This window comes from Acipenser ruthenus, chromosome 21 (assembly GCF_902713425.1).
Source record: "Acipenser ruthenus chromosome 21, fAciRut3.2 maternal haplotype, whole genome shotgun sequence".
Lineage (NCBI taxonomy): Eukaryota > Metazoa > Chordata > Actinopteri > Acipenseriformes > Acipenseridae > Acipenser > Acipenser ruthenus.
The window spans coordinates 7,707,537-7,726,344 of record NC_081209.1 but is presented as its reverse complement, the minus strand read 5'-3'; the positions used below and the strand labels follow the sequence as shown (position 1 = coordinate 7,726,344).

Sequence of the window (18,808 nt, the reverse complement as noted above, 5' to 3'; positions counted from 1 at the left end):
ATCAAATACAACAGCTTTGTAAAGTGGAGAGGCGGAGTGCTTCCATCACGCTGCTCCCGAGACCTACTGGCTAGAAGGAAGCCAGGACCAAGGCAAACCCTGGCAGCACACATCATCGAGTGTCCTTCTGTTACAAAAACACATATATTAACGTTAATATCACTTAAAAAACGCTACTTTAGATTTTTTTTTAAGGGCATATAATGTGAAAAACAGTAATGCAACCCGTTGTTGCTGTGTAGTTAGCAACAACACTCTTATGTAAACCGTTTACAGATTCATTATTAATCACAATATGTGTGATGTACAATGGTGTTTGGCACATACATGCATTACTAATTATGGTAGCTGAGTCAATGTTACGAACTGATCCATTTTATTCTGCTGTGTAATAATAAGTGCAATTACGGTAGTTATTCTCAGTAAATCTCGAGCAAGACCAGTAGACAGGCGTGTAACCACATGACAAGTGAACAGGCATACAGCTACTTAATGATGCACGCAGTAAAATAATGCTTACTATGTATTTGACAGAGTTGGGGTCAATTCCACTAATTCAATTCAATTCACTTCCCTCTTCAAATCCAGCAATTCCATTACAATCTTGTTTTCCCAATTCAAATTAAATTCAAATTCTCTTATCGCAACTTCCAATTATTTTAAATCAATGTGGTCAAATTCCAAATAGAGGGCCGTATTAACCAAGCGATTTTAGAACAGGACTGGTTATGGACAGTTTATTTTTAAACTACTCACAAAACTCACAGAAGTGTGATTTACATACAGGTGTGTTGGCCATTGAGCCAGGCTCAATTAATCAACAGGTTTAGCTACCATGTGCTGGCAATGATTGACAGAACCAGTTGAACTAGTCAAAGTGCTTTGCGCTCCACAGTAAAGCACTTTGATTGGTTCAAATCAGTCATTGGTAACATGGTAGCTCCATTTTTGGTTCATGATTCCTCATACACTATGAATGCTATTCCACAATTTAAGCAAAGGTTTTGTGCAAAATACATGTTATTTAAGGATTGGATTTCAAATAGAATTGATAATTAATATGTCAAATCCAATTCAATTCCAATTATATAGCTTTCATTTTTTTTCAAACCCAATTCAATTCCAATTACCCACTTGATCACATTTTAATTTGAATTGATTTATGAATTTCAATTAAATTCTGAATTGACCCCAACTCTGGTATTTGACTAGTTTAAAAAACTTTTCCATGTACTTCTTAAATAACAATCCAAGCATTGTTTTAACTCACGGGATCAGAGCGTGAGACTGTTACCAACAAAGGCTGGTTATACTAATCAGGCTGTCAACACAGAAGACCCGGATTTATCTGCAAATCCACGAGTCCATCTACACCGCTATTGCTGTCAAACTCTCACTATCACCTCCAATTTATTATGTAGCGTTGGAGTATTCCTTGAGGTGATCAGGCGGTCAGGTTAGCATTATGGGATACCGGAGGAATGACTTCTTCTGTACTACAATTTACTGATCAGTTTCAAACTTGCGTGAACAGTGGGATTTTAAAAGATTCACTTGTAAGTTAAATAAATAGCGACCGTGAACGAATACAACAGAATGTAACTCTGACACTGATGGGCGACTTTAAGGGGTGTCAGGTGGGACCCTAATACTTGATGCACAGGAATTTAATATACAGTGTCGTGACTTTGGCACTCTCAATGTAATGTGAATTTAATCTCTGGAAAACTAAATATACAGCAAAATGCTAATTTTGACTTGCAAGGAAGTTTAAATAATGACAATAAACGGTCTTGGATATTACCACAAACACGAAAAGGAGCTATTCTCAAACTCTTTCTGGGAAAATGATGCTCTGCACCTTTAAGAAAGCTGACGCGTTGTCTCTGAAAAGAGGAAGGTGACCCGGACAGAGTTTAGACGCAGCTAGGTGGTTGGTTGTGGTAGAGACGTCGCAGCTGCATAGCATCGTCTTGTTTGGAATGGGAAGACATATTTTACCATTTGTCAAATAAAACTTTTAATATCGTGTAGTTGTATTTTTTTTTAAATTATTTACTTTATTTTTGTCAGACTTTTAGGGTCTTATCTTTTAACATATGAGTGTTTCACTGGTTGTAATCCGGCTGGAGCTTGCGGACGACTCTCGCTTTCCAGAAGGTTTCCAGTATTGTGGTGAGTCACACAAAGGCTTTTGATTCATTTATTATCTATTAAGTGCCATTTAAAAACAACAGACACACAACCACTTCACTTCCCTAAGGTTCGAGTTCCTAAAACATCAATTTCATCTGACAGTGTAATGAAATGGGCGTTAGTTAACGAGCAAGTCTTAGTGCCTCCTTTGTTGTTAACGGGGATTACATTTTCTGACTGACGTCACTGAACAGTTGTTATACTGCAGTTGGCGAAATGCCCTGATCAAGTTCAATGTTTTGAAATAAACCGTGTTCAATAAATGTAAACCGATCGCAATGAATTATTGTTTATTCACACATACAAACGCAGAAGGGAAAATGGTAGTGGTTTGCGAAAACAGTTTATACAATTGCTTTTGTTTGCAAAACCACTTTTTATAATATTAAACGAATAACAAATTATTCTAGGAATGTGAGCTATCGGGTATTGTAGATTCTTGAGTATAGGCATGTTTTGGAAAGTTATGGTATTAATTAAACGCAATAGTGTAGATCCTACATCCGAGGATACATTAGCCATTACAAAGTTTTCCCTATTCCAATAGAAAATAAAGTTGTATTTATCTTTAGTGTTGATCTTGCTGCTTCTCCAACATTACAAATGTATGTTTGCATTTCCAAATAACAGGTTCAAGCTCTTTAGTTTTAAATGACGAGTGAATCTGGTCCACTGTGTTTATCCTCTTCCCTGATAATAGGAATGCTCATATTGTTTTTTCTCTTAAATAGCCCCAAGTCACATGCTTTGAGTGCTTCTGGAGTTTGTGCATTGAAAACGTCCCTGTTCATTCCACACACACGCACGCACACAAAGCATTTGCTGTTAGCACAAAAGAAGTGTGTTTTTCTGTGTTCTACTCTCTTCCCACATTCAGAATGGGAGTGGCTTCGGTCTGTTTAAAACCATTACTGCAGTGCCATCATATTTTATTCATGTTCCCTCCGCACAGCCAGTGACATGTCGGGTGATGAAATCATAGAGAAGTCTCTCCGCTCTGCCAGTGCCAGCCTGGATGGCAAAACCTCCACAGAGAAAACTGTCATTTTACACCAACACATTGGGAGCAGGGCAATGATGGATATGGCCATTGAAACGATAAGCCCTAGCCAAGGTATGGTTGGAAGGAGGGACAGCACTATCTCTGTTTGTTACCACTGCCTGGTTAGTGCTGTTTGTGATGCATCGTTTGTTTCGCTCCTGTTTCAGAGAAAGTGGATTCTGAACATGCTCCTGATGCGGAGGACAGTAAGAGTGGAGTGTGCGAGGCACCGAGCACTTCTGATACAAATAGTAAAAGCACTAAGGAGGCTGTAGGAACAGTGCCGGACTCGCCATCCAAACAACTGCCTGATCAGATTTCCTTCTTCAGCGGGAACCCGTCTGTGGAAATTGTGCATGGAATCCTGCATCTCTACAAAACCAAGTGAGTTCAGTTACTACCAGCAATCTGAGCCACACGACATTTCTTTTATAGGGCTCTCAGTCTTGCACTCGGATTGCTTTAGCTTCAAGGACAAGACTTGCATATACACATTTAGGGAGATACTATGGTAGTAATAAAAACATCAAAACCAGAGCAGCATTTTCTGATCATGAAGTTTTGTGAACTGTAGCTACATTACTTCATAGAGCCACATCCAGTGCTCAGTTCAGATATACTGTTTCAGTTTTAGTGGGTGTGTATTTTAAGACTTTTGAATTGTAATCTCCTGCATTCCAGCATCCCAATGCAAAATTCATTGAGAAATTCCTCAGAATTCAGTGCTTTCCTAAAGTAGATAACAAATTAGAAAAAAACGCTTGCTTACTGAATACTGGTATCTAAAAAATATGTAGATGATTAAACTTGTTTATTTATCGTTCGTAGCAAAATGACGTCGCTGACAGAAGATGTGCGGCGCAGTGCCATGTTGTGCATTCTTACCGTTCCCGCGACCATGACGAGTCATGACCTCATGAAGTTTGTGGCACCCTATAATGATGTCATGGAGCACATGAAAATCATCCGAGACTCGACTCCCAATCAGTACATGGTGCTAGTCAAGTTCCGTTCTCAGGTATGAGGCATTGGGGCAGAGTGTGCTTTTGTTTTAGTTTTTTTGTTTTTTTCAGTAAGCCTTCTTCTAATCCTATTCTAAATCTAATGTTATTTAAAAAGATGGGGACCATTCTTCTCTGTGTACTATTGGCCTGGAAAAAAAAGTAGGTTTACTTGGATTAAGTGAATGCAAAATCTAGCTTTAAAAGCTATACTTTACTGTAAGTGCACTGAGAAGAAATGCTAGTGCAATCTCTTCAGGAAAGTGCTCCTTATTGATTTCTGGACTTCACATTAGCCTTTCATATATGGTGCCTCCGGTTGGCAGGTTACGTCCGCTATTCATTTTTAATTGTGCTTTTTCTTTTTAAAGACTGACGCAGACAGCTTTTACACGTCTTGCAATGGGCGTCAATTCAATTCTATCGAGGACGCTGTCTGCCAGTTGGTTTATGTGGAGAGAGCAGAAGTCATCAAATCTGAACAGGTTGGTATAGAGTAAATGTTACCCTTCACCTGCCCCAATACTTCTAGCAGGGAAGGGTATATCCTCTAGGTTGGTTAGATTCTGTGTTTAAAAAGCAGTAGAGTGAGCTGCTTAAAAATACTTTATCTGCATAGCACCCTAGAACTTTACAATCGTGCCGCATTTATTTGAGAAATGCAGCGTCCCCCCCAAGTAGCAATTAGGTATTCTTGGTAAGAAGCAAAAATTGTGAAACAGCCTGTACCAGTAATTGTATTTCTTTATAGCAAGCATCCCAACATGTATTTATTTTAAGTGAAGAGTTTTCAGGTTGATAAAACTTTGTGCGGTCTGATGTCTTCACCTTGTTTTGCTCTTTAGGGAGCCAGTCTTCCTGTGATGGATCTGACGGAGCTTCCTAAGTGCACTGTGTGTCTGGAGAGGATGGATGAATCGGTGAACGGTGTGTTAACGACCCTCTGTAACCACAGCTTCCACAGTCAGTGTCTGCAGCGCTGGGAAGACGCAACGTGAGTACACCGTGCAGAAGAACGCCCTGTAATATTTGAAATCGCTGTTAATGGTAACAGAAAATCAACCTGTTGCATTACGCAATCACCTCAGTGCCTCCTATCAGCAAAGCATATTTTAAAGTATTAATAGAAGAACTAGTTCACATGTGCAATAATGTAGTCATGTTAAGATATTAAGTTATTTATGGGTGTGGTTTAGAGTTGAAACATTGCAAAGTGTTTTATAGCTGAAGTTTTTATATTGGACACCTATTTCCTCTTTGTGAATTGGAGAAAATTGATATATTTCTTAGTTTTCAAAATTCATCATGTTTTTTTCCCCCTAGATGCCCTGTTTGCAGATACTGCCAGACTCCAGAGCCAGTGGAAGAGAATAAGTGTTTTGAGTGCGGTGTTCAGGAGGTACAGGAACTAAATGAATTGAATTCCCAGCCTGGGGATGCTGAAACCGTTAAGAGCTGTTGTGTGTAAAGGATGTTTTAAGTGCCATTTAAAATATTGGTTTACCCCTCCCATGACTTTTTATGATGATTGCATTCAGTCAGTATAGTTCTTATAGCTATGATGATTTTTTTTTTGTACCTGTTAAGCTGGATCTTGGTTGCTGGCCCAAGTGGAATGTTGTTTTGCTTCCTGGTGTTGTGCAAACATCACATCGTTACTCAACACCAGAAGCAAAAGGAAAGACATCTAAAATCACACAGCCCTGAAAGCAAAGTAGGAACCACTGAGAGCAATCCATACCATTCAGAATGACCGCAAACATAAAAAAAGGAAGGCGTTGAAAGGAAAAAATTGGTTTTTGTGGGGTCCCCAGTGACTCCCCTAGTGAAGGCACTGCCACGTGGCGTTCAGGGGCAGTAATGTGACCGAGACCTTTCTTATTCATATTGGGGGCGTGTTGGTCTTGGCAGAACACCCATAGTGAGCTCTAAATTGGCCTTTGCATTTCCACAGGTTTGCCTCGCCAATCAACAGCGACCCCTTCTGGTTAGCTGGAGTCTAGTCAGGGTGAACTCTCATCTCTAGGCTTTAGTAGTGTGGCCACATGTGCTGCTTCGGGTTCGCTAGCTGAAAAAAGCAGATCGGCCAGACAAGAGAAATGGAGGTCATGGGTCGATCATCACATCTGTTGCAGCAGTTAGGTAGCATTAAAATGTCAGAGAAGAGAGGGGGGAAATGCATAGTAGAGAAGTCTTAAAACATACTGCATTATGAAAAGGCTTGGGTCAACAAACATACTTCAGCAGTGCGCTGGATGAACTGAAAGAAAGTTGATGCAAGGACTTTCACATTCACCTGTTATGGTATGTGTCAGGCACTGCACTCATTAGAAAAACTTAGATATGTCCCTCCTAGAATAATGTACTCAATTATAAACAGGCTCAGTTGGGTTTTGTTGATGGTTAGCAACCCTAAGTGCTGTTTGATAAAAGAACAGGGATATAAATGTTAGTCAGTTGCACTCGAGGCATCGTTACCCTAATATTAGATAGGGAGGGGGCTTCATTAAAACAATAGTGCATGTCTTTTGGGATATGTGAGTGGCTAGAGAAATACATTGACACATTTTGAAGGAACCTATTCTGGTGTTGCCTTGTAAACAGTGCCCATAGCATTCTCCTAGTCTAACCTGACCACTTACAAGTTATGAATTGTGAGTTCTGCAAAGCTTTAGCCGCAAGCAAGTGTTCTCTTCAAATAATTGTAAAAATCTGTCATTGGCACAGGATTTACTGATCTGTGCTCACCTTATGCCACCTCGCCCATTCATCCATACCAAGGACAAAAAAGTAGTCCCAGCTGGTAGTTAACCTTTTACAGTCTCTTCAAACAGGTGCCATTTTGACCCATTTTTGTTACCCAGAGACATTTCTGCGAACCTGATTTACTGGCCCGGATTACTCTTAGAATATTACAGCTCTAGTGACACACAATTCTGTTTAATTTTACACAGAAATTGAATTCCTTTGTGTCTGTTTACTGCCTTCTCCCAGCCTTCCAGGTACTCTGCTACATTAGAAAGCAGACTGTATTCTCAGTTAGTTTCTGTTCCCCACATATAGTTCTAGCTGTAGGGATACAAGCCTCCTCCTCCTCCTTCTCCTCGTCCTCCTCCTCCACTCCTGTTTGAAACCTGCTGTTCACTTGCAGTTCATTGCTGCTGATCTTGCTACTGATATCTTCAATTCTCTTAGCTGAGGAACCAGAACAGTAAAAAGGGGATCGCTTTTTTTTCTTCTTAAAAAGGATTTTTGTGAAACATTTTACAGGAAACGAATGTAGAGCAGAAGGGGGAACTGTACCTTTCTAGAACCAATCTGTGAAACACAAAGAAATTGAACAAAGCAAGTCATTACGATCAGCGTACTGTGGTGTTCATTTAGAATTAGTCTGGGTAACTGCACCTTCATAACCTCATTGATGTACCTCAAAGGTTCAAGCATCAAGGTCAATAGGCACCACTACCACAAAGTAAATGGTTAATCAGCCTTACATCATCAGATATGCAAAGGTCTAAAACTGGAAAGTAAGTTCTTTTTTTTTTATTGTATACTCTGCAGAACTTGTGGATCTGTTTAATATGTGGGCACATTGGATGTGGCCGTTACGTCAGCAGACATGCCTACAAGCATTTTGAGGAAACGCAGCACACCTACGCCATGCAGCTGACCAACCACAGAGTCTGGGACTATGCAGGAGGTAAGGGACACTGGTCGCTTTCCCATAGAACAAGTTTTAGCAATGATTTAGCAATGATTTACAAAATAGCCCCTTAATCAATGGGCCCAAGATTAAGTAACAATCAGTACTTCTTGCTGTATGTAAGTACGTCTGTCCATGTGCAGACCAAACCTTTTAGCACTCATATCTAGTGATATGTATAATGGTGGTGTTGCTGTTGCAAGCCCCCTATACCTGGCTACCTAACTTGCATCTCGCTGAATAATTTGTGAGCTACAGAGCCAGCCAGCTTGATTTGTTAATTGGTGATGTGCTGAATTTCAAAATCTGTTGGTTTGCATTGGATAAGATATTTGGAACAGTGTTATTTGCACAAAACGTACATCAGAGGATTTTAGTAGTAAGATTTCTTTTAAAGTGATACAGAACTACAACAGAGAAATATATATGCTCATTTCTTAGTTACTTCCTTGGAGAGCCTATTTTTATCTAGTTTAGTTTTAAAATAAAATATTTGGTGGATGTTAATCAGTAGTTGCAGAATTTGGTAATGATTTCTTCTGAATGTGGAGAGAATGCCTGGAGAACCACCTAATTTTCTAATGTTGGCAGATTCACATCACGGTACAACCATGGATCAGACATGGATCAGCACATTTTTTAAACTGTAATTTCATATGTACAGTGTATAGAAAAAGTGAACATCCCTGGCTTACTTTCACAAGCCTAAGAAATCCTCCTCAAAGTCTTTATTTGTTCTGGCCACAGTAAAAATCCCCCAAATGCAGTTCTTTTAAAAATAAACTACGAAGATTAAAGGGACCACGCAAGGAAGTAAACAAGTAATGGGGGAAACAAATACTCTGTATCCCTTTTAATGGGGGTCTCACTAAGAAAAGACTTTGCTTCTCTTCCCAGATAACTATGTCCACCGCCTGGTTGCTAGTAAAACTGATGGAAAGATTGTCCAGTATGAATGTGAGGGAGATTCATGCCAGGATGAAAAGATAGATGCACTTCAGCTGGAGGTACACTTGAGATTTCCAGTAACTTTAGATAAACACATGAGCACCTCTGCAACAGGGAGCCACAACTGGAACAGGTTGAGTGCATTGAAGTGAAGATGCTAGTGATGGGAACTGCAAGTTCCAGCTGTCTGCAGAAGCAGATTACTGCAGTGCTTGTTGAATCCTACAGATTATTCTTCTGAGCTGTTCTCCCGTTAGATATAAAGAATATGTAAATTCAGAATTGGGCTCTTGCATGTGGACTTTGCTTTGTTTTAGGTTTAATACAAGCCCAATGGCCCTTCTCATGAATAGTCTGTAAAGCTGGAGAATGTGAGGGTTGGCTTGCACTTCAACCCACTACATGAATTAAAAGCACACTTCAGAAATCTATTTTGCTTTTTGTATATATTAAAGAAGGCTTTTACCCATGAAGATCATGTTGAAAATAATGGCTAAATTTGTTTTGTTTTAAATAAATCTCAGTATAAAAATCACCTTCTGGGGGGGAAAAGACTCAAAAGGATAAATGATGTAAACATAGTTCAACAAGGAATTAAATATTGTAGATTACATGGTTTAAAATGTTATTTAAACATTTTTTAACTAAATAAACAAGTTGGCATTTGGAAATCTTATTGGGCATTTTAGAGTGTGAATTGTTGCCTTGCTGTGGTTTTTTTTTTTTTTTTTTTAATTTTTAAAATGCAACAAAAGAACTTTTTTGTTTCCTAGTATTCCTACCTTCTGACCAGTCAGCTAGACTCACAACGAATCTACTGGGAAAATAAAATTGTTCATCTGGAAAAAGACACTGCAGAGGAAGTAAGTGTATACGTGGTGAGGTGTTTGTTATGCATTTATAAGAGTGCTTGCATTTCATTGGCTGTTATTTAGAGTGTGTGTCTGAAATGACTGAAAATACAGGGTACTGTGCTGCAGCAGGGGCCCCTCAATTGCAATTTTAACAAAATACTTTAAACTGCTTTTGAAAGTTTTCACTTTCATTTGTTTTTATTTTCCTGCAGATCAAAAACATGAAGTCTAAGTTTAAGGAGACCATTGAGAAATGTGACAGCCTGGAACAGAAGCTGAATCAGTTAGTTAAAGAGAAGCAGTCTCTGGAGAAAAAGTAAGTATCATAATAACATGTGCATTTGTATCTATTTTAATCAAAGATATGAGATGTGTGGGTTTGCCTGTTGTAAGAAGGGTGGCGTATTTCATCACCTCTTGTACTGAACAAGGTTTACTGAGTATTGCACTTGTATTGGTTCAAAGTGTAGTGTTATGGTTTGCTCAACAGCGACTCCAGCTGGTGAAGGTGAGGGTTGAAGGCATCCCTGCCAATGGTTAATCTAGTCAATTAGCAGCAGACATTGTTCAGCAGTTTCATACAGAGCCCTTCGCTATGTCAACCGACTGCAATAGGTATTAGATTTTTCACTGATGGACATAACTGAAGCTAATGCAGATTCAGATTACAGTATAGATAGTTTCAGATGGTTGGAGTTTTCCTTATTTTTCATGGGATAGCTGTAAGCATGAGTAGCCTCTGCCTAATTTGGTAGTTAACCCATAACTGTACCTTATGCAGGACTGACCGAGTTAAACCAAGCATATAATTTGACTGTCAGGTTGGATTTAATTAGTTACAATTACAGGCAAGACTGAATCCCTGCATTAGGGTGATATTTAGAGAACCACTATAAAAATAGGGAAATAACTGGTAGCAAAATCCTTCTTTGTGTTTCATAGACCTTTGTGTTTTATACTGAAGTACAAATGTCTTTCTCGAGGTGCACTCAGGTAAACACAAGGCTGGCAAAGCTGAGCGTGGAGCTGCAGGAGGAGCAGGAGATGAACAAGTGCCTGCGGGCGAACCAGTCCCAGCTGCAGGCCCGGCTGAAGGAGGATGAGCGGCGGCTGCGCGAGACTTCGGAGCAGAAGGAGCGGCAGATCACTGAGCTGCAGGAGCAGCTGCGAGACGTAATGTTCTACCTGGAGACGCAGCAGCAGATCAACCAGATGCCAGCCGAGGCGCGCCAGGAGATCCAAGAGGGGCAGATCAACATCGCTGTCGCTGCCTCCTCAAACTCCCCCGCCCTGGGCAGCACCGGCAAGCTTTCCACCAGGAAGGGCCGGGGCAAGAGGGGCAAATAAAGAACGGACTGCCTGCAGAAATTGCTCCACAAAAAATTTTTAAAAATCGGTAACAATATAAAGACTATCTCGGATCACCCACCCCGTTTTTTGATTTTGTGTTATCCGAAACTATTTGGTCCCCTGTAATACAGCACTTTTATTCTGGTTATTGGATTTTCATACCACACTATCAAGACATTTGTATTGAAAATGGTCTCCAGGGCATCTAATGTTGTGTCATCCCTCTATATTGGAAACTACAACACTAGATGCCTTGGGAACCCTCTTTCAGTAGAGATTCCTCTTTACCATCACATCATCTGCTGCAGAGCTCTGTTTGTAAAGAAGCCCTCTCGGAGTCAAAGCATTCAGCATTTCTATCCTTTCTCTAAGGAATATGTACATCTGTCTGTGTATTATATGTGTGGCATATATAATTGTGTAAGGGGAATGGGAAAGTGAGTTAAAATGTCTGCAGACAATTCCCAATCTGAAGCATATTCATTCAAACAGCCACTTAACTAATTTAGCTTCCTCACAACAAGTTGGCACTGCTTTTCATTACATAATGAGGATATTTTAGAGTAAATGTACTAAATTAGGTGGCTTTCAGTTTGCACAACACATAGCAATTATGTAACATACATTTTACTATTCCAGTAAATTTAAACATTTAATTTACTGAAATATTGGGTGAACCCTAAAATGGGATATATCCATAGGTACATGAAGTCTCTAAATAGCTAATGGCTGTGATGTGTCAGTTTGGGTGCGATCGCCCAACTCCTAGCAGAATACAAGTTGGATGATATGTGTTAGACCATTTTGATTATTAATGATAATATATTATAAATATATTTTAAACGCGTTCTCATTAATCAGTGCTTTCAGCTTAGGGGTAAGGTTGCGCACATGTAAGATGAAGTATCAGTAGGGTTAATAACGCATGCACTTTACTTTGCTAGTTACCTTTTTCATCAGTATTTTTTTCAATCGCTATCCTTTAAACAATCTGGATAGATTTTCTTCCAGTTTGGTTTCCTGTAATATATATATATATATAATATATATATAATATATATATATATATATAATATATATATATATATATATATATATATATAATATATATATAATATAATATATATATATATATATAATATAATATATATATATAATATAATATATATATATATATATATATATATATATATAATGTGTGTGTTTGTGTATATATGTAATGTCTGAAAAGCACAACTAATTGTGCAGTTTATTCTGAACTGGGTACATATATATTCTGTATCGCCTTCAAAAACTGTCCGGAATTGATACAGGACACGTAATACAGTCGTTTGTAAGATTATGCTGTGCACTGTATATATTACGTAATGATCCTGAATGTTGTATATTAGACAATCCTCTATTTTTCCAATTATAATTTGTAGTAACAATTCTCAATTGCAAACGACAATTGAGCCAAACAAAAATCTGTATCAATTGTATTACAAATTAAAACATTGTGCGAATTCTTCTGTGCTTTGTGAATAGTGCTCCAAAATGTAAAATGGACTATGTATTTTGTTACCCTGCTGTAAAACAAGCTCTTCAGGTGCAGCAACTGCTAATGTCTCTTACCTGAAGAATGCAAATTGAACAAATGTCAGGGCATGACGTGTTTCAGTGATGATGACTGGATTAGGCAAGTTACAGACCTGTGATAAAGATTACCCAGAACTGTTGCTTTGTAAATGTGAATACCTCCCTGTTTCCTCTTCAGAAGTAAATCGCAAATTCCATTTTCAAACTTTATAATATTTGCAGTCATAATAAGCTGTTTATATTGCAATGCTCAAAGTATAGTCGAACACCTGTAGCCGGTTTCTCATGATTTGTTAAAGTAACTAGCTTCAAAGTATATTTCAAAGATTTAAAGAACATGTATATTATTGCCCACTTACCTTTGTATATGAATAGTTCAGAATACAATTCAAATATTGCATTTCTTTTAGCTTTTTAAACTTGAGACTGCTGTTCTGTTCTAGCTTCCTGCCACAGACATAAGTAAGAGCCAGCGCCATCTAGGGAACAGATACAAAGGACCAAGTTTATTTTTGTATTGCTGTGAACTACATGTCGTTGTTACTTCTATAAAGATACAAGCAAGGGCTTTATATAACAGGAAACGAGAACAGAAGAGCTCCTGAACTCAGCTTAAAGAAACTTAACACAGAAAACATTAAAAAGTAAAAAATATATATAAAAAAAATATATATATTTGATTGTTTAAAAAAAATGTAATTTGTAATTCTGTAACATCTTGGAATGAAATAGAACATTGGCAGCATCTGCATTCTAAAGACATGTTTGGGTTCTCTGTATGAGAGGAGTTGGTCCACTGATCAAAGATTTCTGTTTGATTTCTGCCTTATTGCAAATACATTAGCACTTCCAAGCAGCTTTCTTTAGCAAAACCTGCTGTAGCCTAAAGACATACTAGGCTGGAACACAAACAGCAAAGAGAGCTGTCTATGCTTTGTAGAATAGTCAGACAGCTCTTTACGTTTCAAAAGATGCTCTGGCTGCTACCCACTTGGCAATATCAGAAGATCTTAAAGATTGTGGTGGAAAAAAGTTATGACAGCGTGTTGTTTAACCCTTTCAGTCCCGGGAGGACCTGAAGGCCTTATCGATATGTTAACATATGCTATCGGAAATCACGCTGGAACCTCACGGGGCTCTTGGGTCTGAAAAATATGTTTTTGTCCTGTTCTCATATATACTCAGTGAAGGGGTTCCTTGTTCAGCTTGACAGAAATAATTCAGGACTGAAAGAGTTAAAGCATTATGCAGGATTGGGCTACAGGAACCCCCCCCCCCCCCCCCCCCCCCACCCCCCCCCCCCCCCTCTGCTTAGTGTTAATAGTGAACGTTCCATTCTATGAGGAGGGTAACTAATGGTCTTTTTAATCTCAGTAACGCAGGAACAAACTAGCAATATTGTGTTAAAGCAGAAACCCATTTCTCTTCAAAGCAGTGCCTAGTTCTGTGATTTAAATCACTTTGTATTTTGTGTTTGTGTGCTTATTAAACCTAAGAGAATAACAGAACCAGCTCTTGAATATGTATATATTTTGTTGTAGGTCTAGTTTCTAATAATTTGGCAAATATTGTTCTGCGCTATGCAGGTGTCCATATACTCTGTATTACAATTTACCACTACACTTACAAACAATGTTTTCTACAATGTAGCACAGCTGAATGGGGAGATGTGAAATCAGCTACCTTTCTATAGACCCACTAAATTGTAACATTTTCACACGTGGCTCTTGTGTGTGGTACTTAAGAGACCCATTTTCATTCAGTATAAATGTGCCTGTGGGTGCTGCCATGCTCCTGAAAGCATTACCTCACAATGCATGTTAGATGGTGGCATTCTCGTCTAGAAAGTGTACATGGAGTCATGTGATAGCCCTACAATCGGTACAAGTGCCGTAGTATTGGGTGGACTTGGATTACCTTCCAGAGTAATCAAGGACACAAGGGTATACCAGGAGAATACATAGACACTGCCTTCTCTGTAAATGAGAAGGAATAGTCCCCAGTTCTGACGTCAATAGTATGAAGATGAAGTGAGCATGCTCACATTTTACTTTTATTTAGCTTTATTTTTATTCAGCAGACCCTTTTATCCGAAGCGATTTACAGAGACTAGGGGTGAAGTATGCATCACAACTACTGCTGCAGAGTCACTTACAATAGGACCTCGGTTTGACGTCTCATCCGAAGGACAGAGCACAAGGAAGTTAAGTGACTTGCTCAGGGTCACACACCGTGAGTCAGTGGCTGAGCTCAGATCCAACATGACATATGCATGTAAATAAAATAAAAATGAAAGAAATCAATAAAGCTAGCATTAAGAATGCAGTTTATTCTGAACTGGGTACATATATTCTTTTTTAACAGCATTTCATTTGGGAAATGATACAGTAAAATATTGGTATAACAACACGGCATGGCTACATATATGCTTGTAACCGGGGGAGCTGATATTTTTTACTATAGAATACTATACTATGTTTTCTCTCATACAAAGAAAAATTAAACAAGAAAAATTGCTTTTGTTTTTTTTTTCTGTGACAGTCACTCACTGAACACTTCTACCGGCTCACGTGGTAGACACAGCACAACCAGAGTCCATAATATTCCGACTTCCTGTAAATAGTTCCCCTGGTCAGAACAATGTTCACACGGCAAAAAATAAACTGGCAACCGAAAGTAGCTTTAGGGAGAGTGGTTTTAATTTTAAAAAGTACTCAATTTCTTGTAATCTGTGCTCCCTGAGAACTGTCACTGCGCAGAACGGTGAATTAGTTGTATGTACGCAGCGCTGTGCCCTGATTATATCCATCCGCGGTTTTTTTTTGTCTCCTTTCAGACTGTTTTGGTCTCTTCGCTGATAGCAACCAAGAGAGAAACAGAGAGAGTTCAAAATCCTGTTTATTGCAATTAAATAAATTTAAGACACAATTAAAACAGGAATTAATATTAATATTAAGTAACCCAATGATTATTGGCATACTTTACATTTTAAGAAAACATAAATATAGATTTTTCTTTTAATTTGTATAATAATAAAATATATATATATATATACATTATATTGAACCATTTGTAATATTATTATTTTAAATATTTTTTGCTGTTCTTTTGAACACAAAACAATTAATAGGTTTTTGTTTATGGGATCATCATCATGTCAATGAAGCAGGCCGGCGGTAACCGAAAACCCGGCAACAGCAGCAGCGGCGGCCCGGCTGCGGCCTCTGGCGCCGGGGGAAGCGGGGGGAGCGGCGGACGGCAGAACATGGGCAGGTCGGTGCATTTCTGCTATCCATCTGACAGCTCACGAGGAACCTCCTTTAGCTTAGTTTTTTTTGACAAGTCTTTTTCTACACTGTGGTACAGTTAAGGGCGCGTCTGGGTGGCGATTAAAGATTTTTTTTATTATTGTCAATTGAATGTAAATAATTATAATAACGACATGGCCTACCCTAGCTCTCCAGGCCGCGCTCACTCTTTGGTTTCGCTTCGTGATATCGCTGCAGCAACGCACTTTGTATTTATGTACGATATTTTGTATTGTTTTATTTTTAAAGGGTGCGTGACATTCAGATGGCTTCTAACATTTCACACACACACACAAAAAAAAACTATTTTCAGCCGGTCTCTTTAGGGGCAGCTTGATTGCGACACACTGTCATTTAAAATATATTTTAATTATAAATGTAATTGATAATAAAACGTGCAATAACACCTCACAAAAGTGCTGTCATATTTATAATTTAAGCAATCTCTTAAAACAAATGTGACAGTATTTTGTGGTGATATGCATGTTTGTCTGTAGCAGAATAAGATACATTTCTTTATATAAAATGTATACTTCTGTACTGTATTTAGCTGTATATGTAAGTGTGAAACAAATACATCCATGGCATATAGACTGCACTTGTATTTTTGTCTGCAGAAATGCTGCAAGTTGCATCCTAGATTAATGAAAATACAACCGCACAGTATTTTTATTTATTGCCAATGTTATCATCATGGAAGTTTTCAGAATCCATTTAAAATAATACAACTGCGTGCTGTTTTGTGTTGTGTAATTACCCGCTTGTAATAGGGTGGAAAGGTTGTGTTAGACCTAAGTATTGCATTCCGGTGTCATGAATTGGAATCTCTGCAGAAAGAGGCAGGCCCGGCAGATCACGAGTGACAGGACTCACGTGGGCTGCGTTAGATGCAAGATGTTGGGCTATAAAGAAACGCTAGGGTTTAAATTACAGAATTGGCCATTCATCACGAATCGTACCAGATAATGTTTAAAAATGAATCGGATGCCACAGGTTAATGGCTTGTTGTCTGTCCTTAGTGTTGGGACTTTAAACTACGGAATGCTGAAATTGTAAGGTGCTTTTTTTTATTATTATTTAGATCTATATCGTCTAAAATTTCAAGTAAAATTAGATCAACTGTGTTTTGCAGGACTGCGGAGAGGTAATTTTAGGTTGCTTTCCACACGTGTGTTTTTTTTTTAATTCCATTATTTAATTGTATTAATGAGTATAAAATGTGTCTTCCATGATAGGCTGTGCTGTGGAACTAGTGGTATAGCAGAAAGATTGCACTGGCAATATTTCTATAGAAATATTCAAATGTATTCTATCCAAAACAATTCCCAATTTACTATGACTGCCTGCTGAGAGCAAATTGCTTGGAAAACCAGAGCAAAGTGTAATGTAATGTTATGGTAACAGCAGGGAGCTAATGCCTTGGGTTAGCCATACATAGTGATCTGATTTTAGCAGAATACTTTGTTACTGCCAGCCAGGAGCAATTTACCTGGATTAGTGGACCAAAGTGTTACATTCTTCTACTGCTGCTGGTGTAGGAAACGATGTGACTGGACATTGTACAGTGAAACTTAGATCTTAATGCTTGGAGTTTTAATGCCAAGCGTTGATAATTAATCACAGGGAAGATATTTCCATGCAACTATTGCCATGATTTGGAGTTTTGCACGTGCAACATAATTAAAAATAATCATTAATTTTCTCTTCCTTCTTATGTTAGTACAGAAATGACTGCATAAAATGGGAGCTACATAAATACAGTTGACAAGATTGTGTGCCTTATTGCATTTTATTTGATATTTTAGAGGGCGCAACAGCGGAAAAGGTCCTCCCTCAGCTACGGTAAGTACACATTGTAGTTTTTTTTTTTTTATTAACTTATTAAAATTCATTCTACACCGAACTGAAGAGTTGTAGTCTGATCTGTAAATTTTGGAGATGACAGCAAGGGTCACCAGATGGAAATCCAGTCAATTCTGTATTGGAAATGACCCGTTATTTGAAATTTTTGCTGAGCAAAATTGAATCAGTTGAGCAATTAAAAACTGCCATACAAAAAACAGTGTGTGTATAATATAAAACAAATGTGAGCTTTGTGCGTAATCCTCTGAAGAATCACACTGCTAACATGTGCTTGTTAAATCTTTGTTCAGGTACTGTTCTGCTTTCTGTATTGTCTCGTATTATGGCTGTCAAATTTTGAACCTCCTGTCAATTCTTTTTTTAAATAAATGAAAAATGACAAAGTGTATACATTTTTAATCTTACCTTTTTGGCAGTAAAGGTGATTAAGATGCTTCAGGCTGTGTTTAATATCTAGCCTATTTGACTACTGAAAGGCACAGATTGTTACTAATTCTGTAAGTGAAAAAACATGTCTTGAAACATTTAAACAAGTTTATAATGTACAATGCACTCCATGGCCTTCGCAGAGTTCTATGGTGTGTTTATTTCTGGTATGTATATCGCCATTCAGTATGCGTAGGACTTTGTTCTTCAAGGTCATAAGGTCATAGAGAATTTAACAGGCCATGCCCCCCCTACCATGTGAGTCACTCGGTCTTGATTTATACTGGGCATATGCCAAGAGGCGGCAACTTTTTCTTTTGCAATTAAAGAGAAGTAACATGTGCCTGTTGGCTTCACTGAAGGTAAATGTATTATATTTTTAGTAAAACCTTAACCTAGTAAAAGTTATTTTCAAAAAGTGCTGGGTAGATAAACAACTGAGGCTGTTACTGCGATTTTTGTATTTAGGAAAAGGTACAAATAATTGCCTATGGGATTATAAACAGTATCTTGTTCCTTCAACAAGAGGGTTTAGTACT

At 38.3% G+C, this 18,808-nt stretch overlaps 2 protein-coding genes across 19 annotated transcripts in view; both read left to right on the top strand.

The window, feature by feature from the left end:
* The first annotated feature begins 1,393 nt into the window (after positions 1–1,393).
* Positions 1,394–12,130, top strand: LOC117427734 (BRCA1-associated protein-like). The gene is made up of 12 exons (XM_058994696.1): positions 1,394–2,175; positions 3,149–3,310; positions 3,406–3,622; positions 4,067–4,256; positions 4,611–4,724; positions 5,085–5,233; positions 5,563–5,638; positions 7,801–7,939; positions 8,840–8,949; positions 9,664–9,753; positions 9,957–10,060; positions 10,728–12,130. The coding sequence occupies exons 1-12, from the start codon at positions 2,100–2,102 to the stop codon at positions 11,089–11,091; spliced, it is 1,791 nt and encodes a 596-aa protein (XP_058850679.1). The 5' UTR covers positions 1,394–2,099; the 3' UTR covers positions 11,092–12,130.
* A 3,378-nt stretch (positions 12,131–15,508) lies between these two features.
* Positions 15,509–18,808, top strand: part of LOC117428205 (ataxin-2-like) — a 28,745-nt gene continuing 25,445 nt past the window's right edge. For 13 of the 18 annotated variants that reach the window (XR_004660638.2, XR_004660645.2, XR_004660643.2 and 10 more), the window contains exons 1-2: positions 15,509–15,945; positions 17,786–17,822. Coding sequence is in view for 6 of the 18 variants with exons in the window: in XM_034901908.2 (XP_034757799.1) it covers positions 15,827–15,945; positions 17,786–17,822 (156 nt within the window). In the remaining 12 variants the exon portion in view is untranslated. The remainder of the gene's footprint in view (positions 15,946–17,785; positions 17,823–18,808) is intronic. The other 5 variants (XR_004660646.2, XR_004660644.2, XM_034901911.2 and 2 more) reach the window with 1 other exon arrangement.